Source organism: Trichosurus vulpecula, chromosome 8 (assembly GCF_011100635.1).
Source record: "Trichosurus vulpecula isolate mTriVul1 chromosome 8, mTriVul1.pri, whole genome shotgun sequence".
Taxonomy (NCBI): domain Eukaryota; kingdom Metazoa; phylum Chordata; class Mammalia; order Diprotodontia; family Phalangeridae; genus Trichosurus; species Trichosurus vulpecula.
This window is the reverse complement of record NC_050580.1, coordinates 26,364,785-26,387,380: the sequence shown is the minus strand read 5'-3', so window position 1 is coordinate 26,387,380 and position 22,596 is coordinate 26,364,785. Positions and strand designations below refer to the sequence as shown.

General features: G+C 42.5%; 1 protein-coding gene across 2 annotated transcripts in view; it reads right to left on the bottom strand.

Moving 5' to 3' along the window:
* LOC118828062 (solute carrier family 22 member 15-like) overlaps window positions 1-22,596 on the bottom strand; it is a 92,258-nt gene that overhangs the window by 42,267 nt on the left and 27,395 nt on the right. For both annotated transcript variants that reach the window (XM_036734445.1, XM_036734446.1), the window contains exons 3-5: window positions 21,628-21,760; window positions 6,746-6,910; window positions 3,164-3,293 (exon numbers count right to left, since the gene is read on the bottom strand). In XM_036734445.1, the coding sequence (XP_036590340.1) occupies window positions 3,164-3,293; window positions 6,746-6,910; window positions 21,628-21,760 (428 nt within the window). The remainder of the gene's footprint in view (window positions 1-3,163; window positions 3,294-6,745; window positions 6,911-21,627; window positions 21,761-22,596) is intronic.

Sequence of the window (22,596 nt, the reverse complement as noted above, 5' to 3'; positions counted from 1 at the left end):
GGTGAAGGAGATTTACATATGGAACTGGTCCCCCATTTCCATCCTCTCCTTGAACTCATGGGCTCCTGGGAAAAGACTAGGAATGGGACCAATGGGGAAAACCACATTAAAAGGTTCTGAAATTCCCAAGGATCTTTAGAGCATTGCTTGTCAAAGGCCTCTGCTAGAGTGAATCAAAAAATTATTTATTATAAATTCATAATTTTTTTTGTGTCCCAGCTAGAGCAACTCTCCACAATTCTGCCTCACAAACAGTGCTCCTGGATGTCAGGTGCCCCCTCTGGGGCAGGGGACACTTTGAATATTGAAGGAGCGAGGGCAGGGAGGTAGCCAGCTTCTGCTGCAAACAGGGAGAGGACATGAGGATTTAACGTTATTGCTTGATAATGGTGACTGCCACGGCATCTTTATCATGTACGCTGGGAGGGTGGCAATGAAGATATATTCTTTCCCAATGAAACCAAAAGGAAATGATTTGCAGACCCTCAGCCCTCACTGAGGGGAATGTAGAACACATGCCATTGTAAGGAAGATCCCAACCCATCCTCTTGTCATTTTGTCATACAATCCCCTGCTTGCAACTCCAAGCCCAGTTCTTTATTGTCACTGTGACCACCAATCCCTCCACTCCTCAGTTCTTTCTTAGGTCATCACCCCTGCACTAGCTACACTCTTCTCCCTTCCCCATCTTGACCCACTGGTGAATCATTTCAGCTCTTCACTGTCTTTCAAATCCCTTGTTCTCTTGCTTCAGCGAACATCTTGCCCTGTCCAGCCTCAGCCTTGGATTACTCCCATCATCCCCTGCCTTCATTCCTACTCAAGTGCTGCAGAATGAAGCTGGAAAGAATCCTGAAATCGTGCTGCTCGGGTCCACTATAAATTTATGTTGTATCATCCCAACTAGGCCCTCATTGAAGCAAAGCCACCTTTTTTATAGTCCCCTAATCAATTCCCTATCACCCTCACAACAGCACCTTGGCCAAACCCTTCCCACCATCCCTTCTGATGAGAACATTACCACAAAACTGAGGCTCTTTGCCAAGAGCTCCCTCTTATCTCTTTTTCCTTATCACACATCTCTTAGGTGCCTTCTAACATTATCTCCTCCTTCACCCTTGTCTCTCATGAAGAGATGACCCTTCTCCTCAATGCTAACCCCTCTACGTGCCCAAGTGATCCCATCTCGTCCCATCTTCTCGAGCAGATTCCCTTCTATCATCCCTACTCTCTCACTAACTTCCAGTCTCTTCCTATTGACTCGTTGCTTCCCTTCTACCCAGAAGCATGCCTGTGTCCCCCAACCTCAAAAAACCCTCACTTGATCCATCCATCCCTTTTAACCACCATCCTATGTCTCTCCTCCCTTTTGGGCTAAACTCCCTGAGAAGAATGTCTACACCAATGTCTCTACCACTCTCGCTCTCTTTTTAACTCTCTTACATTCTCAATATTCAATTGAAACTGCTCTCTCCAAAGTTCCCAATGGTCTGTTCATTAACAAATCTACTGACCTTTTCTCAATCTTCATCCCTCTTGACCTTTGACACTGTTGATCACTCTCTTCTCCTTGCTACTTTCTTCTCTCTAGGCTTTTGCGACACTGTTCTCCCCAGGTTCTCCTACCTATCAGACCTCTCCTCCATCTCCTTTGCTAGATCTCTATCTGGGTCTTGACCACTAACTGTGGGTATGCCCTGTGCCCCCTACTCTGTCCTGGACACTCTTCTCTCCTCCCCCTTTACTATTTCCCTTGAAGATCTCATCAGCTCCCACAGATTCCATTATCAACTCTCTGCTAATGATTCCCATACGTACTTATCCAGCTCTATCTGGATCTCCAGTCTCTTATCTCCAACTGCCTCTAAGACATCTAGAACTGGATGTCACATAGACATCAATTTGTCCAAAATGGAACTTGTAATCTTCTCCACAAAGCTATCCTCTCTTCCTAATTTTCCTATGTCAAGAGCATCACCCACTATCTTCCTGGTCACCCAGACCCCAAACCTAAGTATCATCCTCGACTCTTCATTGTCTCTTACTTCCCATATCCAATCTGTTTCTAAGGACAGTTGCTTCTATTTTCATAACATCTCTCAGATGTGCCACTCTTCTTTCCACAGCCGCTGTCCTGGTCCAGGTCCTGATGACCTGACACTCGGACTATGACAATAGCCTACCGATTGGTCTCCCTGCCTACATCCTCCCTTCAACTGTCAAACTGAGCTTGCTAAAGTTGAGATCTGACCATGTCACACCTGGTCCATACATTTGAGTGGCTCCCTACTGCCTCTAGGATCAAAGACAAAATCCTCCTTCTTGGCATGCAAAGCCCTTCATAACCTGCACCCGCATTTTCCAGTCTTTTATGCCTTCTTTATTCCCACATACCATTCAACCCAGTGACACTGGCCTCCTTGCTGTTCCTCTCCCAGGACACTCCATCTCCTCACTCGGGGAATTTCCATTGGCCATCCCATGCCAGGAACTCTTTCCATCCTCCTCTCCACCTCCTGGCTTTCCTGGCTTGCTTCAAGGCCTAGCTAAAGTCTCACCCTCTATGATCCCCCTCAATGCTAGTTCCTACCCTCTCTTGCTTATCTGCAATTTATCCTGTTTATAGCTTTTTTTTGTATATTGCTGTCTGCATGTTGTCTCATTCATCAGACTGTGAACTCCTTGAGGGGCTGGGACTGCTTTTTGCCTTTGTTAAGCACTTGGCACATATTAGGGAAAGGGAACAAGTATTTATTATGCACCTACTATGTGCCAGGCACTATGCTAAGCACTTTATAAATATTATTTCATGCTATCCTAGAAGGTGCTTAATAAATGCCTATTAACTGACTGAATTTTGTCTTTTTGTCCCTCATGCCAGGCACATAGTAGACACATAATAAATGTTTGCTGAATTAAAATGAATTGTGGCCTTGGATGCCTTAATCCTAAAGGAATCATATCCTGGACATTGCAAGCACTTCAGGGCAATGAGGCAACTATTTGGAGCTGAGGGAGCCAGCTTTCTCAGGGCACTCCCCATGTATCATTGTAGCCCTACACTGTCCACATACCTTCCATTTTAAAAACAAACAGAACCAAGAATCAGAAGACGTAGGATTATACTTTGGCTTCTTCCTTGAAAAGCCTTCCAACAACTTACTAGGAAAGAAGAAAGAAGAAGGCCCCAGGAGAATTTGAGACGAAAGCCAAGGTGCGCCAGTCCCTGATGCAGTACCCTAACACGGCATAGAATGCAATGCCAACTGCAAATGTCATGTTGGTCAATGAACCTGAAAATGAAATAAAATGAAAACAATGAACCCAAACTCATCTTATAATACTGGAGGAAAGCCACATGAGGCAGTAAGGCCTTTGCGTGAAAACAAAAAAACACAAAACAAAATGGACGCCCTTTGATTGGAGAATGGCTGAACAGATTTTGGTGCATGAATGGAATGGAGTAATACAACATAAAGCGTTGGGCCAGATAACCTTCACTTTCCTTTCCAGCTCTAAATCTAGGATCTCTTGAATTCAGAGAAGTGTAGGAAGGCCTTTATGAACTGATGGAGAGCAAAGTAAACAGAACCAGGAAAACAACATGCACAGGGACTACCATCGATGAAAGTAATAGCATCCAAACTCTGCAAAATTGTAAGGATGAGTCTCAGCCCATGGGAACAGACACCCTTCCTTCCTTCTCCTCATACATAGTGACTGTGTTACCCTGGGCTAGTCGTCCAATGTTTCAGCATCACAGGGAAGACTATAAGACCAAGACTTTACGTTGTCAAAGTTACTGATTTGTGTTTGTAAAGTGAGATTCCTCACCAGGTCTTTGCTAGACCAATGAAATCAAAAGTCTGATTAAAAAAGCATCGAGAATTGGCTTCATACTAATGAAATCATAATGAGGTTTTGTTTTTTGGCCAGGATCCAGAGATAGCAGATGCAGAATGTTTGAGAGAGAGAGAGAGAGAGAGAGAGAGAGAGTGTTTATTAAGCATTTATTATGGGCCAAGCACTGTCAGACACAGTAGCTATGTTGGTTACATCTGCTTAACTATTTTTTTCTTTGTTATAAAGAAGGTTCAACGGGTGAGGAGGAAGGTATAACAGGAGAAAAATATGATATTTACAAAGGGCACCAATAAAACAAAAAAGAAAATGTAAGAACTAAAACATAATCAGAAATAAATGGCTTTTTCTGATTATTTAGAGAGGAATAGATTTATAAGATTACAGTTGGAAGGGTCCTTAGGGATGATCTAATGCAACACTTTCATTTTGCAGGTAAGGAAACTGAGTCTGGGGGAAGTTAAGCAGCTTACTCAAGCTCACAGTGGGTTCCTGCCACGGTCACACAGCCAATGTCCTTGGATGAAAGCTCCCAGAGCCTAGCACAGGACTAGCACACAGCAGGGGGTTAATCAATGTTCATTGAACAGAATTGCTTAAAGGCAGCAACTAAAAAAGTCCACTTATGACCCAAGACAAGTGGCCTTTCCTCTAAGATGGGGATTGTTACAAATGCCTGCTTTGACCTCATGGGGATCACAGAAGAATAAATGTCTGCACCCTTGCTCTGAGGCCATTCATCAGCCCTCAATATGATTTATTCTTTGTACACAAAACCCAGAAATCAGCCATGCCCTACAGCTTTTCTTAGGGGAAGCCATGAGGATTTGATTTTGTGCTTTTATTGTTCTAGATTTTATGAGCTTCATGGGATATTAATTTGCTGCTCTGTGGGAGGTTCAGGCAGAGAGAAGGGCAAAGGACTCAGAGAGGACTCAGAGCAGGAAAAGTCACGTGAGAATGAAGAGGAGAAAAGAAAGGACACCTCAATTACCTTGCAAGGTTATTAGCTGGGCCAGAAGCATTAACTCAACGGAAGGATGCTTTAAATTAACTGCTGAAGACAAGCTCCCTTCCCAGGCCAGAGCAAGCCAGCGCTCTGTAGAGAGGGATTAAGCAAAAGAAATCAATCATGTGCATCATTAAAAAAAAATGAAGCCTCCGCTATCCCAAAGAGCAAAATGGTCCTCATGATTGGAAAGGAAGAGGATGTATTATTAGCTCAGCAGGCAAGAGCTTGTTGGCAGGGAAGGAAATATGGGGCTCTCTAAGGGACAGGATGGTTTTGAGCAAGGCTTTTTCCCCCTTCATAACAGCTAGCATTTATATAGTGCATCAGAGTTTCCAAATATCTTACTTCATTGGATCCTTACCATGACCCTGTGAGATAGGTCTCCATTTGACAGATGAGGAAACTGAGGCTGAGAGTGGGTAAGTGAGTGAAGTAGGCAGGATTCTAACTAGGTCTTCCTGAATCCAAGTCCTACTGGCAATATAGTGATGGCACCACCCATAAAAAGACCCTGAGCCTGAGGTTCCTGAGTCCTTGTCCCTGGCCTCAGGAAGGCCACCTCCTGACCAACTTCAGCCTCAGCATCTTTGACAGGGAAGGCTGTGTCCTCATCACATACCACACATCTCGCACCTTCAGACTTAGATCGAAATTAAATGTGGTGTCTTTTCAGAGCTATGCTTTGGGGGCAGATGCCTCCCTGTGCTGTGGAGATGACCCTTAGCTCCCCAAGGCAAGGCCCGCAAAGTACACACTGTCCTAGGTGCTCCCCAGGCACTGAGCCAGACAGAAAGGCCATCATCCAAGGATCAGCTCAGGTACATGCACAGGCTCATCTCCAGGAGACTGGTGACCTTCTGCCAGTGAATTTCATCAGCTTCATCAGGTCACAAAGACAGTTGACTAAGGTGCTGAGGATGGGTCTGTCTCATGGGGTCTGCCCAGGAAGCATTGATGCGGTGCCTACTGGGAGCTGGCTTCAGGTTCTACCTTTTATGTTCTCACAAACATCCTTTTCCTCCCTCTTGCTCTATTTTTCTCCATTTTTCTTTAGTCCTCCCAGGCTGTCCCCCGAAATCAGCCTTCCATCCCTTCTATTCACATAGAAGATAGCATGCTGGGCCTGGAGTCACACTGGGGTTCAAATTCTGCCTCAGACACTGACTAGCCTTGAGGCCCTGGCCAAGTCATCTGACCTCTCTGAATTTCCTCTTTCAGTTTATGTGATGAGGATAACAATGGCGGTTATTTCACAGGCTTGTTGTAAGGGTCACATAAGATAATACATGCAGAGTGCTTTGCACACCCTAAAGTCTATCAGTGTTAGCTATATTGTCTACAACCTCTGACGGAGTCCCATTATTTGAGCATCTTGGGAGTGTCAATGGATGCACGACCCAGATGGTCTCTCTTTCCAGGCCTCCATATCCTCCATAATGGTCTTTTCTGCCATCTCTTTGTGTGCAAATCTGCTTATGTCCTGAATTCAGAAATATTCCCAGAACAATCTTTTTTATTTGTAAAGTTGAATAAAAACCCATCTTTAGCTTCTCTCCAGGACTGAATGAATGAATGAACAAGTGAATGAACAAATAAATGAAAAACCATTCACTGAGCACTTACTGTGTTCCAAGCACTGTGCTAAAGGCTGGGGATAAAAATAAAATCCGAAAGCAGAATAGTCCCTGATCTCAAGGAAATAACATCCTACTAAGGGAAGACATCACATAGGGGACAGCATCAGCCAAGGAGACATGGTTTGGCCATGGAAGTCATAGGATCCGTGTGGAGAGTCACAGAACAATTGTTTGATATGTCCCCTCGCCCAGCTAGTCAATAAAGGTAATGCTGAATCTCCTTTATTCTTCTTACCTGTGAGTGCCCAAAACGATTTCCCTACATATTCTTGAGTCAAGACAAAAGATACTAATGCTGTTCCGCCATTCATTACTCCAACACCAAGGCGTGACATCGCAAAGACTTGGTAACTTGGAGCAAATGCTGAGATATAGCCCAAAAGGACATCAAAAAACAGACCTGCAAAGACAAAAAATATCCCCAACACATTATACGAATCTGGCTAGAACAGCGCTGGCCAAAAAGCTAACACAGTACAGGGTAAATAGTAGGTTAGAGAGTGTATTATCAACCCCATTTTACAAATGAGTAAATCAAGACTAAGAAGTTGAATGATTCGCCATGGATCACACAGCTCAAGAGTTGGAAAGGACCTTGGCTGCCGTCCAAATCAACCCTTTCATTTTATAGTTGAGGAAACTGTGGGAAAGTAAAAACCAAACTGTTCCTTCCCTCAGGGAGCTTATATTCTACAGAAAATTGCCAGTCTTGTCCTCTTAATTCACTAGGTGACCACTGCCTCACAGAGAAAACAGTGTTATAGGATGACTATCTCAAGAGTAAGACGATGGTGCCAAAACCCATAGATTTAGAGTTAAAAGGGGTCTTGGAGGTCACTTAATCCAACTCTCTAACTTTACAGATGAAGAAACTGAGGCAGAGAGGCAAACTGTCTTGCCCTAGATCGCACAGGCAGGAAGTGTCAGAGTTGGGATCTGAATCCAGGACCTCTAGCTCTAGATCCGGCACTCCACCTCTTCTCTCTAAGATTCTTTTCGGCCCTTCTGTCTCCCCTTTTATCTCCTGATTCTTGTTCAGTTGGCTCCAGAAAATCTCCTTTTTTCCCCTCTCTATTCCATGAATGAGCCCCCTAGGAGGGGGCTCCTAACTATGGGGCATGGTCTGTAACCAAGTCACAGAGGGGGGAGATAAAACGCCGGACAAGGTTCCACTGTGGCTAGAACAGAGAGTATATGACAGGGAATAATAGAAAATCGGCCCAAAATGAGGACTGCAGTCAGATTGTTAAGAGTTTTAAATGCCAGACAAAAGAGTCTTTATGTTTTCCCAGAGGCAATGGGGAGCCACCAACGTCAACCATTCAGTCAGGCAACTAGTATTTATTAAGTGCCTACTATGTGTCAGGCACTGTATTAAGTTCTAGAGATACAAAGAAAAGCAAAAACCTTCCCAGCTCTTGAGGGACTTGAGCTCCCATCCTAATGGGGAGACCCCACGATAATTGCTAGGGGCACACAAGAAATATACAGAATAGGAGGGAGGAAGGCACTAGCAGCTAAGGGGAGGACTGGGCTTTGAGCTCAGAAGATGGGCTTTGAGCCGAGTCTCAGAGGAAGCCAGGGAAGCTAAAAGCTGGAGGTGATGAACAAGAGCATTCCGGGCATGGAGGACAGCTGAGGCAAAGACACAGAGACCTAAGCGGGAGTATTGTTGGTACGGAAAGGCATGTGGACCATTGTAGCTAGGTGGCAAAGTGTGTGGAGGGGAGGAAGAGAAAGAATTTGAAAACATACAAAGGGGCCAGGTTGCAAAGGGCTTTCAAAACCAAACAGAGAATTTCACATTTGATCCCGGATGTAATAAGGAGCCAACGGACTTTATTGACTAGGGAGAGTGACTAGATCTTGAGAAAATCCCTTTAACAGCTAAGTGAAGAATAGACAGTGGTGGGGAGACCCTTGAGGAAGAGAAACTAACCAGGAGCTCAAGGAGCAGGGCAGTAACATGGTTAGAGTGGGCAGCTGTGTGGAGGGTGGATTGGAGAGAAGAGAGGCTGGAGGCAGGGAGACCAAATGGGAGACCATTGCAATAGTCCAGGTCAGAGATAATGAGGGCCTGAACTGAGCCAGTGACTGAGTGAGTGGAGGAGAGAGAAAATGTACATTTAAAAGAATATGAAAACCTATTTTTAAAATTTTATTTTCTTTGTTTGACCCAGCAATACCGCTTCTAGGGCCGTATCCCAAAGAGATCATAAAAATGGGGAAAAGACCCACATGTACAAAAATATTTGTAGCAGCTCTTTTTGTGGTGGCCAAGAACTGGAAACTGAGGGGATGCCCATCAATTGAGGAATGCCTGAGCAAGTTGTGGTATATGAATGTAATGGAATACTATTGTTCTATAAGAAACAACGAACAGGCGGACTTCAGAAAAACCTGGAAAGACTTATGTGAACTGATGCTGAGTGAAGTAAGCAGAACCAGGAGAACGTTGTACACAGCCACAATGCGCAGTGACTAATTTTGATAGACTTAGCTCTTCTCAGTAGTTCAAGGACCTAAAACAATTCCAAAGGACTCATGATGGAAAATGCCATCCACATCCAGAGAAAGAACTCTGGAGTCTGAATGCAGAGAAAAGCAGACTATTTTCTTCTTTTTTGTTGTTTTGTTTTCTTTCTCATGGTTTCTCCCATTCATTATAGTTCCTCTATACAACATGACTAATGTGAAAATATGTTTAATAGGAATGTATATGTAGAGCCTATATCAGATTGCAGGCCGTCTTGGGGACGGAGCGGGGATGAAGGGGGAGAAAATTTAAAATTTATGGAAGTGAATATTGAAAACTAAAAGTAAATAAACTAATAAAAAACTATGCAAAAATTTTTATTTTCTTTAATTACTAGTACAGGTCTCTGTTAAATGAATGAGTTGGCGCTGGACAATCTTGAACATCTCTTCCATCTTTGAATCAATGATTTTGTTGCAACAGTTATTTTCTATCACTAGGAAGCTGGACTTTGAGTATTTGATGTAGCTGACAGATGGTGGACTCCTGACCAAAGAAACCTGTGCCCTTTAATCTCTTACTGGGACTATGCTGTTCTCCACACCCAGGCAGGCTGATCAAACCTCTGGGCGGCCTTGTTGGCACGTCATCCACAGCAGGACAGACCTCTGACCTCCTTTGGGGGGTACTTCAGCTTCAGCAGGCCTAATTAGAGTGCCAACTGACATGGTTCCACGCTAAGGCTTGCTGACTGTTCCTCTGGGTACCCTTTAACCAGTTCACCTTTAAGACCCGCCTCCGTCTCACTTTGACTGCCCAGCGTAGAGACAAAAGTCTGTATTTTTGCTCCCTTAGGAGTATCAGACACATGTACAACAGCAAAACATTGACTCCCCAGTGTAGAAACCAAAATCTGTACTTCTGCTTCCCCAGGAGTATCAGACACATGTACAATAGCAAAACATCAAAATAAAGGTACTTTATAAAAAGAGAGTTGAGGGCAGGAGGTGTGGAGGGAAGAGAAACCATGCTGACGTAAGTGTGGAAGCACATCCATAATGCCATGTAGCATAGTGTATAGAGAACATAACTTGGAGTCAAGAAAACCTGGGTTCAAATCCTGCCTCCGTCCATAAAAAAGAAAGGGGCTACAAATCCTACCGCAGATACTTATTAGCTCTGTGACCATGGGTGAGTCAGTTATCTTATTTGAGTCTCAGTTTCCCTATTTGTAAAATGGGGATAATAATGTTTAGAGCACATGTGGTGAGGCTGAGATAACATAAACATAGGCAGATTGGTTTGCAAACTTTCAAGAAATATAAAAATGTCTGTTATCATTATGCTTATGATTATCTCATTTCCCTTCTAACAGAGTATAAGCCTCTTGAGGCCGCGGCCTGTTCCCCATTTTTCTCTGTATCTCCAGCTCTGGTGGAGTGCCTTTTGTGTAATAAGCACTTAATCAGTATTGTTGGGACTGATTTGAATTGACTCTCTGTACTTTTCCTTGTCGACGTATGGTAAATAAGATCCATTGTGGGTTTAATAGGTTGTACAGGTCAGCCTGGGAGCCTAACCGCCACTTGTAACCAGACTTCTATAGGAAATGTCTGTTTCCCAGTTGCACAAACTACCTTTACAAACCACCTTGGACAACACAAGCTGTTGGGAGCCTGAGGACTCTCCATCCAGATTTGGTCTTCAAATTGCAAAATTGTGAGACATAAGAGTATTAAAATGCCCCCCTTTTTTTACACTGTAAAAATATTATTAAATATCTTTTTCAAGAAAATATTAAATGATTTTTATAGGAAATTAAGTGATGCTGGGAAATCAGGTTGACATACCTCTTATATCATGCATTTCGACTCAAGGAAATAGCTTCCCAAGGTTTCGCTCACTACTCAATGCTTCCATTATAACTATCTCTTTGTGTTATACTCACATGTAAAGCAGTAACATTGATTGAACCTTAAGTGCCTCAGTCACCCCACAGTTTCTTTGGTATGGGCATCGCCTTTATTCAATGACAATTGTTAATGGAAATGTGGCAGCCAGGAATAAGGAGGTGATAGTCCCTCAGTCTCTGCTCTTCTCACACTAGACCCGGAATACTATATTCGTTTTGAGAAGGATGTTGACCAACCAGCAAATACTCATGGCTAGGCAAGCAGAATGGTGAAGGACCTTGAATTCATGCTGTATGAATGAATGTAAAAGCATTGGTTAAGTGCTTACTATGAATGAGAGAGTTCCTGCCCTCAGAGAGCTTGTGTTCTAAGAGGAGGAGGCAACACATAAGGGGAAATGGTGACCAGGGAAAGGAATGTCATGGAAGTCACAGGGAGGGTGAGTTGATCCAGAGAGCAGTCAACAGACATACCCTTCCAGGAGCAATTGGTATGCTTACTGCGCCTAGAGCCAAAGGTTGAAAGGGGTGCGTAGGGGTGGGGATGAAGGGAAAGATTGGTTGAAAGATCTAGAAAGGTTTGGCCTGTAGGAGAAAAGGCTGGAGGAGGAGGGGAAATGGACAGGATAACTGTCCTCTAGTATTCAAAGGGCTTCCATCTCAGTCTCAGAGGATAGAACCAGAAGCAAACAGTAGAGGTTGCACACAGGCAAATTCAGGGTTGATAGAACAATTAGAGCTATCCAAAAGTGGTATGGCAGATAAGGAGCCCATGATCTGTCCCTGATCCTGTGCAGCAGCCGGGAGCAACACAGCTGCTGTCAAACCCAACACTCAGCCCCCATGTTATGTGCACCTGATGGGGTGCTTGTGCTTAGACCCCAATTCCAAGATCACATTTCTCCCTAGCTTCAAAACACTATCCCTGACAGTTTTCTTCCCAGACCAAGGATACCATGCCTAGCAATAACTCATGAGTGGATCCCAGTAAGACAACTACCTTTCCCCACAATTACTCATGAGTGGGCCCCAGTAAAACAAACTATCTTTCCCCATCACAAGAACAAGCTGACCTCTGAAGGAATTCTCTTGTAAAAACTCGACTTAAAAAATCATGTATTGATTCCCAAAGTTATCATATTCAATCCAGGGGTCAAGCTATAGACAACTCTCAAAGTCATCTTGCTCCAGACGTAACAGACCAAAAATACACTCCTTCCCCTGGTTTCCAGTAGTGAATGATGCCAATGACCAAGGTTGTAAATTATCACCTAATTAGCATATCTGCCAGATAATCCACTACTTTTCCTATATAAGCTTTAGCATCATTCCTATTAAGTGGCAAGCTCCTTAAGGAGCTCTGCCCACCATATTGGCATTGCAATAAACCTTTGCCACCTTTACTTAAAGAATGGTTGAATCCGTGAATTCATTCCAAACAACCTTGTCCAGTACTTCAGTCCTCGAGGGGTCCCTGAACCCCTTAAACCGCATCACACTCTCCAACCCAACACTCAGCCCCTCTGTAGTGTGTACCCTCCAATACCAGAAGTCACTCTGGAGTGAGCCACAGAGCCTCCTCTGCTTCCCTTGGGCTCTCAGAGAGTTTTCTGCCACCCACCTCTTGCTCTAAGCCCTTTATCAGTGCTATTTTTTCCTTAATTTGGCGATTGGTGTGGATTATCTGATCAGATCAAGAATTTGAGGCTCCCATCTTGTTTAGAAAATTCCTCCCTTTCATCTCATTCTCCATTGCTTTCCTAATTACTCAAGCCTCCATGTACATTAAGAAAAAAGAGTTAACTACATTAATAGAAGCATAATAAAACAGCAGCGTTAACCTGGATTAACTTTAGCCTATTAAAATATAACCACAGGATTTAAGGTCCAGATTCAAGCCCCCTTGGCCTGTGCAATCCCCCAGGCATAGATTGCAAAGTGTGAAGTGGCTCCTAACATTGGAATAATCACTAGCTTTCCACCCACTCACCACAGAAGACATGGCACCCACACTGTCTGGGAATCCCTTTATTTTAAGCACAAGCGCCCTGCTTTCTATAGCTGCTGACCTAGTTCTGCTCGTGGAAGAACCTGCTTGGCTCACTACCATGGCTGCTGTTGCTGTCTCCTGAGATGGCTTACCCTTTAGCTCAGCTCCAAAACCAGCTGTCTCCCCATTAAGCTTCACTGCCTTTCTTATTACAAAAGAAAATATATTTGGGATGGAAGAAATAATCTGCCATAAGTTCTAGTAACTCAGCAGGAAATATTAAATACCAAACTAAAATGTCAAAAACTCGAATATTTGTTTAAAATGGGGAAGTTTCATTACCTTGACCACTCTAATATTATCTTGAGTTATTCATCGAAGGAGATTGATGGTGAAGTAGATAGAGCATTGGACCTGGAGCTAAAAAAGGCCTGAATTCAAATCTAACTTCAAACATTTACTAGCTATGCAACCCTGGGCAAGTCAATTAACCTCTAGGTCCTTGGGTGCAGCCTTTTGACCCAGTTCAAGTTTTACAGAACAAATCCTTTTATTAAGGGGATTTGTTCTGTGAAGTTTAGATTCAGTCAAAGGACCCCACTTGAGGACCTAGAGGGCCACATATGGCCTCGAAGCCACAGGTTCCCCATCCCTGGTTTAGCCATTAGTTCTCTCTGAGGTTAGAAATGAATAAGAAATTAAAGGAGGGAAAGGGAACATGTTAGCTAAGTTGGGTATGGAAGAGGGAACATTTTAAGCAAAGGCTGACAAATGTGCTGAATGTGTGGGGTAGGATGATTGAAAAATATAATTATGTTCAAAAATAGATAAAATGGAAAAAACTTCTCTTTTTTTTTTTCAGGACCTTGGTGAGGAGAGAGCTGTGGGAGCCGAGAATGAGTGAAATATGGAAATGGTTTGGGCCAGATGACAGATGAAGAGGGTACCCCAAAATTGGAATGTTCTTCAAGTCATCCATTTCAAAAGAAGATTCTGGGACCCAGTAAACAAAGTTAAGCTGTGCTGGATCAAAGCCCAGGAAGTCAGGCAAACAACAAATGTGCACAGCTAACTAAAAAACGTTTAAAAGAACCCCTTTCAAAAGAGGATAACCATTGGTAGGGAAGGGAACATTGAAAACAAAGAAGGAATTATTAGTTTGGGTCTTGCCTTGGGCCATGAACCAGACCAATCATTTAGTAGGGTGAATGACTCAAGTCTTGAGCCGTAGATTTTACAGTGCATACCCAACAGTCTTCCCCAAAAGGAAAAAAAAAATTAAGGATAATAATTTCTGTTGGTCTCCTTGGAGTAACTCTGGTTGCGGACAGGAAATAGGCAAAAAAAAAAGTGTGTGAAAAATATTAAACCACAGGACATTTCAACTCATGCCCCACCCCCAAAAGGCCTGAAAAACAGGAAACTTGGGCACATCTGGCATTTTCACATCCAGTATCCAGGCAAGTTCTGTTGCTTTCTTCTCCCTAACAATGGATTGTTAGTTCACTAGTGGGACACAGTGACAACAGTGACAACAGTGACAACACAGACAACAGTGGGACACAGAAGTCGAGGTTAACAGGATCTTGGGCTTCCTCAAGAGCAGTTTGATGTCTAGAGCTCCAGAGGCCATCATTTCTCAACCCTCTGCCCTGGTCAGACCACATAGGAGGCATTGTATTCAGCTCTGTGGGTCACATCTAGCTAGGCCATTGGTAGGCAGGAGATCAAGCAGAGGAAGGCTACCAGCATAGTGAAGGGTCTTCAGCCCATGTCATAGAAGGAATGGTTGATGGAACTAAGGATGCTTAGCCTGAAGAGATTACTCAGAGGGATGACAGTGTTTACCCAAGGTTCAGCTTTTGATGTGCCATGAGCTCCTGTGGAATTTCATTAATTAGACATGCTCTCAGGATCATGGATTTAAATCTGTAAGGGACCTTAAAGGTCATGCGGTATCCTAGGGGACAAGGGCAGTGTTTTATACCCTTTGGGTACAATGACAGGTTAGATGGACCCTTTAGGCTCAGAGAATTAAAAATGGAAGAGACATTAGGAGGCAACTGGTCCATCCCCATCATTTTACAGATAAATAAACTGAGACTCCGAGCAATGGAGTGATTCACCCTAGGTAATGACAGTATTAAGGAAAAGCTAGGTTTTGGCCCTAATTCCTCTGACTCCAGATACTTTAACGATACCGCACTGTTTATGATTTCTCAACAGGCAAAAGTCCTATGGGAGAACAACAGCTTAGCAGATTATGCCAGGAGAACAGCAAAATAGCTTGGTAACCCCTTGGACACCACCTTCTACAGGAAACCCTTCCTGATTCCCACCAAACTCTAGGGCTCTCCCTCTCTATCTTGTATTATTTGATTTCCCCCTAATTTACATGTATATGTGATCTCCCCATCCCCACCCCCAACTGAATTAAACCCCTTGAGGGTTAGAACTATCCCATTTCTTGTATCTGCATCCCCAAGCACTAAATAAACATCGGTTGATTGATTGATCGAGTAGAAGGGGTGTTTCAGTGGATGGCTTTGCAGGCCCCTTCTACCTCTGAGATTCTGCTCTATATAGATGGACAAAATCACTAATGGTGACACAGTGAAAAGAGAATTAATTGGGTTTGGAATGAGAGGACCTGGGTTCGGATTCCAGCTCTACTAATGATTTACTACCTATGTGACCATAGGACAGTCCCTTCACCTCTCTGGGTTTATTTCCTCATCTGTAAAATGAGGGAGTTGAATTCTGAGGTGCCTTCTAGCTTGAAATGTATTAACCAATTGGACTCATTCAATACTCCATTGTATCAAAGGAATATACAGCACAGTCCTTGCCTCCTAGGACCGTGTAAATCTGATCACCCATGCTGTCTGTGAGACATTTGTATAACTGAAAACAAAAATATGCAGAACAATGAACTTAATCAATAAGCCCACCAATTAAATTAATTAAATGGCATCGCTAATGATGGCATTAATTAACGATTAATTAAATTCCATCAATTAAATGCCAACCGTATATCAGGCACTATGCTGAGCACTGGACAAAGGCAGAACAGAAAGGCCCTACTCTCCAGGGGCTTACATTCCATCAGGGAAGGCAGTATGCACATAGATAAGCAGATGAAGAATAAATACAAAATAAATACCAGGTTTTTAGGGAAGAAGGGCACTAACAGTTGGGGGGAGCAAGAAAGCTTCTTGTAGAAGGCAGGGCTTGAAAAAATAAGGAAAAAGCCTGTTCCTTTAAGAAGGTGTAGGCATGTGTATGTATGTGTGTGGGAGCATGTGTGCATGCAAAGCCCAAAAGTGATGAAGAAACACATGATGGACTTCCACTGATGACATATTCAGAAACGAACATGAGACATAACTAAAGAGATACAGGATTGAAAAGGTGACCAGTTGCTCATGGGACAAGAGTGAGGGATCTTAAAGGACCTTAAAGGATCTTAAAATGTCACCCTTAAAAGATAAAAACCACCAGGGAAGACTTCTAGCACGTTGAGTGGCTCTTCCATGGAGAATCTAGGGGAGAACATAGACAACAATTGGTCAGGACTGCTATCAGCACTGGTGAAGGAAATATATACATCGATGAGACCACAGAACCACTGAAAACCTGAAGAAGACAATTGTATGTACATATCAGCATCACCTACAGGTTCATATGTCCATTAGATTTTAATTTTTGTGGCAACTATTACATCCCTGGACATGTGATAAGTAAAGATAGTAAAACTGTATCCATTTAGGCACTGTCAAATGTGAGATTTAAACTAACTCAGTCACTCTCACACAAGGAACCCAGCCCCTAATTCATCCTAGTTGGGAACAGAAGAATCTACACCAGTTGCCATTCCTGACCCAGAGATGGAGACGCCCTGCAATGACATCCTGAGTCTATTGGTGGGAAGTGACATACAATTTAAGTGAATGTAAATCCACATTTTATTACTGTCCTTTCCAGTGACGAGCTAATGAAAATCCCCACGTCCCAATTCACTTGGTTTACGAAGGTGTCAACACTTAGCAGTCATTAAAGGTTTGGAAGTGGGGAGGAGAAAGGGGTGACCAGATTACATCACGGTTTAAATGTATAAATAGACATTTCCAAACAAGCCAAACTATTAGGATTTCAGGAGGAAGCCCTGAAATGTTTTTTTTTTAAAGCCATCCTGTTCAAATTTTTTCAGACAGCAAGATTTTGTCCCCTCTTCTCTCCCTTATCTTCTCGCCCCCCAAAAAATCCTTGAGTGCATTGGGAGGAAATTAGTTTTCCTAATACCATGATAGGAAGTCAAATAATGGCAGCTGCTACTGAATACAGCGGCTGACTTGTAACAATTAAACATTCAAAGGTCCTTCTGACAGAAGTAACATGATTACAGTATTAGAACAAGGGAATGATGCCTTCTAATTAGCAATTGATGATAAATTGGGTCTCCCATTCACTGATTAAGGAGGTCTAGAGTCAGCCACTGACCAATGACCTCATTGCAAGTGGATGACAATGTCCAAAAAAAAATCTCAACAGGCTAGAATGTTGGATCCAGCTGAGTACAATGAAATTTAGTAAAAATAAACAGAAGATTCTGTTGTTGTTTTGTTGTTCAGTCGTGTCTGACTCTTCGTGACCCCGTTTGGAGTTTTCTTGGCAAAGATGCTGGAGTGGTTTGCCATTTCCTTCTCCAGCTAAATTTCTACACTTGGATTTTTATTTTTATTGCATTTTAAATAGTATCTTTTCTGATTACACGTAAAGATAGTTTTTAGCATCCATTTTTTAAATTTAATCTTGAGTTCCAAATTTCTTCCTTCCCTCCCCTCCCTCCTCCCTCAGATGGTAAGCAATTTGATTTGGTTATACATGTGTAATCATGTAAACATTTCCATATTAGTCATGTGGTGAAAAAAGAAAGAGAACAAATGAAAAAAACTACCAAAAAACTGAGAAAGTGTAAATAGCCTGCTTCCATCCACATTCAGACTCCAGTTTTTTCTCTGGATGTGGATAGCATTTTCCAACCTGGGTCTTTTGGAATACACTTGGATTTTTTTTAAAAATCAGCTTCACAAGGGAAGAATTTCTGACCAAATAAGAGATAGCGTTATGAAATGCAAAATGGATAATTTTGATTACATTAAATCGAAAAGTTTTTGTACAAACAAAGCCAATACAACCAAGGTTAGGAGGGAAGCAGAAAATTGGGAAAGAATTTTTACAACCAGTATCTCTGATAAAGGCCTCATTTCTAAAATATACAGAGAACTGAGTCAAATTTATAAGAATACAAGTCATTCCACAATTGATAAATGGTCAAAGTATTTGAACAGGCAGTTTTCAAAGGAAGAAATTAAAGCTATCTATAGTCATATGAAAATATGCTCTAAATCACTATTGATTAGAGAAATGCAAAACAAAACAACTCTTAGGTACCACACCTCACCTGTCAGATTGGCTAACAAGACAAAATAGGAAAATCATAAATGCTGGTGAGGATGTGGGAAAATTGGAACGCTAATGCATTGTTGGTGGAGTTGTAAACTGATCCAACTTTTCTGGAGAGCAATTTGGAACTTTGCCAAAGGGGCTATAAAAATGTGCATAGCCTTTGACCCAGAAATACCACTTCTAGGGCCATATCCCAAAGAAATCATACAAGTAGGAAAAGGACCCACATGTACAAAAATATTTAAAGCAGCTCTTTTTGTGGTGGCAAAAAAATTGGAAACCAAGGGGATGTCCATCAATTGAGGAATGGCTAAACAAATTGTAGTATATGAATGTAATGGAATACTATTGTGCTATAAGAAATGAGGAGCAGATGGACTTCATAATAACCTGGAAACACTTATATGATCTGATGCTGAGGGGAGCAGAATCAGGAGAACATTATACACCATTACAGACACACGGTATCTCTGATGACTAACTTTGATAGACTTGGCTCTTCTAAGCAATGCAAGGTTCTAAGACAGCTCCAAAAGACTCATGATGGAAAAGGCTGTACACACCCAGAGGCAGAAGTATGCAGTCTGAATGCAGACTGAGGCAAACTATTTGCTCTCTTTTGCTGCTGCTGTTTTATTTTGTTTCTTCTTTCTTGTGGTTCATTCCACTGGTTATAGTTCTTCTTTACAACTTGACTATTGTGAAAATATAGTTAGTCTGAAGGTATATATAGAACCTGTATCGGACTGCATGCCATCTTGGGTGGGGAGGGGGGAGGGGGAGAAAAATCTGAAACTCAAAAACTTGAGGAATTGAATGTTGTAAACTGAAGCTAAAAAAACAATTAATTAATTAGAAAAAGGGAAAAAATCAGCTTCACAAGTACAAGAAGGGCAGGCTATGACTAGATAGTGATTGATCTGAAAAAGATCTGGGTATTTCAGAGGACCACAAGTTTAACATAAGTGATGAGCATTCTCTTTATCTTTTTTTTTTAATCTTCACATTAGTCATGTTGCAAAGAAGAATTAGAACCAATGGGAGGAAGCACGAGAAAGAAGAAACAAAACAAGACAACAGCAACAAAAGAGAGCAAATAGTCTGCTTCCATCTGATTCAGACTCCATAGTTCTTTCTCTGGATGTGGATAACATTTTCCTTCATGAGTCTTTTGGACTTGTCTTAGGTCATTGCATTGCTGAGAAGAGCTAAGTCTATCAAAGTCAGTCATCACACAATGTGGCTGTTACTGCGTACAGCGTTCTCCTGGTTCTGCTCACTTCACTCAGTATCAGTTCATATGAGTCTTTCCAGGTTTTTCTGAAGTCCACCTGCTCATCATTTCTTATTGCATAATAGTATTCAATTACATTCATACCATTTACATTACATACCACAACTTGTTCAGCCATTCCCCAATTGATGGGCATCCCCTTGATTTCCAACTCTTTATCACCACAAAAAGAGCTGCTATAAATATTTTTGTACATGTGGGTCCTTTTCCTATTTTTATGATCTTTTTGACATACAGACCTAGAAGGGGTATTGCCCTTTGGGCATAATTCCAAAATGCTCTCCAGAATGGTTGGATCAGCTCACAACTCCACCAACAATGCATTAACGTTCCAATTTTTCCACATCTTCTCCAATATTTATCATTTTCCTGTTTTGTCATATTAGCCAATGTGATAGCTGTGATGTGGTACCTCAGACTTGTTATGATTTGCATTTCTCTAATCAATTGTGATTTAGAGCATTTTTTCATATGAGTATAGATAGCTTTAATTTCTTCATCTGAAAATTTCCTATTCGTATCCTTTGTCTATTTATCAGTTAGGGGCATTCTCCTTATCTTGCCTAGATTTAGGCCCATCATGCCACTCCCCAGCCAACCCTGTGCCGTGTTGATGTACCTGTGTACCTTTCTCCCACTTCCAACTCCAGCTCTGACAGGAGCTGGAATCCTGGAAAAGATGTGTCAATCATTTGTCCTGTGTCTCCTATGTTACCACTCCATTATATGAGCTTTCTTCCTCTATTAGAATATAAGCTTTTAACTCCAGGGGACTCACAAAGGAGAATGCTATCTTCATCCAGAGAAAGAACTGTGAAGTTTGAATACAGATCGAGGTGCACTACATGCTCGCCTTTTTTGCTTCTCTTTTGTTTTTGTTTTTGGGTTGTTTTTTTTTTTTGGTTCTGTTTCTTCTTTGTCAGGACTCATTCCATTGATCATAATTCTTCTCCACAACTTGACTAGTGCATAAATTAATTCAATGCGAAGTTATACATGATAGTTATATGAGATTCCACGCCGTCTTGGGGAGGGAGGGGGGAAGGAGGGGAGAAAATCTGGAACTCAAACTATGTAGAACCGTGTGTGGTAAACTAAAAATAAATAAATTAATTAATAAAAAAAAAGAATATAAGCTTTTGAGGGCAGAGACTATCTTGCTTGTCTGTGTTTCGTACTGACCTTTGGCCTAGCTACTCTGGCATGCCCTGCGCAGCAGTCCTAACACCCTTCGCTATTGGGGTCCTTCCCCACTCCCTTAGGCTTGCAAATCTAGCATAACTAGCACATCAGGACCAGAGCTCCTATACCCCATTATCATCAACCAAAAGAACTCTCCCTTTCCCAGAAATACTCCTCCCTTGGTGGAACCACTCCAACCTTGTTTTCCTCCTATAAGAACTTCTGTATGGCCAAATCCCTGATGCCATTCTCCTCCCAAGGATGAACGAGCAGCAGCTCTTCTCTTGCCATTATCTGATTCCTGTCTCCATGGTTCCTGAAGCACTGGACCTAGAGCTTCTCAGAGGAATTCCCCTTGACATGCCCAACCTCTGGCATTATGTCAGGACGCCCTAAGCTTATAAACCTTAGACAAAGGTCTAAAACTCCCAGCAGCCACACCTACCTCTAAAGATTCATCTTAAGAAATGTAGAAAGCATGGACTGGGAACATGAACCTTGTGTACTGAGGACACCCTGTTCCCTAACAGAACCCTGGATTGGACCTAGGGGCTTACCCTGAACCTCATGTCCTTTGGTTCTTCCTCCCCAACTTCATAAGAAGAGCCATTAGGGGCATGACAGTATGTATCCCCAGTCCTTAGAATGGTGTCAGGCACCTAATAAGCACCTAATGAAAGCATTTTCATTCACTGATTTATTCTTTCACATACTCAGTTCCTATTGAATTGGCCAACTGGGTGTTTCCTGGAAAGGACATTTGAGAAAAAAAGAAACTACTTTGAGTCTCTTACCTGTCAAATACACTGGCTTCCTGCCAAATTTATCTGATAATGGGCCAAAGGTGATGTTTCCAATGAGCAGCCCCGCGAAGAACAAAGATGACGCCAGGCTCACTTTATAAGCTTCCTGTTTGATTAAGCACCACTGTGGAGAGCAGGAAAGTGCGATTTTAGCCTGGCTCTCTCTTTCCGAGATGATGTCATGCATTTAATCAGAGAACAGCCTGGAACATGGCAGCCGCTGCAGCAAGCCTGGAGCTGGGAAAGACCCCCTCCCCAACAGAAGCTCCTTCTTAGCCCAAATGAGCAGGGTGGGTGGCTATTCTTAAAAAGGGTTTTAGCAATTCCAATGTAAATGGTTGCCATTGCCAACCCTTTCCCTCTTGTGATAAATGAATCATTGAAAAAACAATTCAAACTTACGGATTTCTTCTCTTCCTCCCTCCTCTCTCTGCCTCTCTCCTCTCCCTCTCTCCCCTCTGTCTCTCTGTCTCTCTCCTCTCTCTATGTTTCTGTCTGTCTCTCCCCCCATCTCTGTCTCTGTCTCTCCTCTGTCTCTCTCCTCTGTCTGTCTCTGTCTCTGCCTCTCTCTCTCCTGCCTTTCTCTCTATTCCCTTCCTCCCTCTTCCCTCTCCCTCCTTTCTCTCTCTCATCCTCTCTCCCTCTCTCCATCCCCCCACTTCATATACCAAACATAAATATAGCTTTTTTTCTATTTATCAATCTATCCCTATGGTAAGAAAGAGGGAAAATGAGAAGAGAAGAGAAGAGAAGAGAGGAGAGGAAGAAGGGAAGAGAGGGAGAGAGAGAGAGGAAAAAAACAGAGATAGAAAGAGGCAGATGAAAGAGGAGAAGCAATCAAATACATCATGTGAGAGGGAGAAAGAAACACTTCAGTTTCTCTGCACATTTGAGTGGCTTCCAGAAATCCATCAGACCTAGCCAGGCTTGTGATTTAAGTGAAGTTAAATCATCTTATCC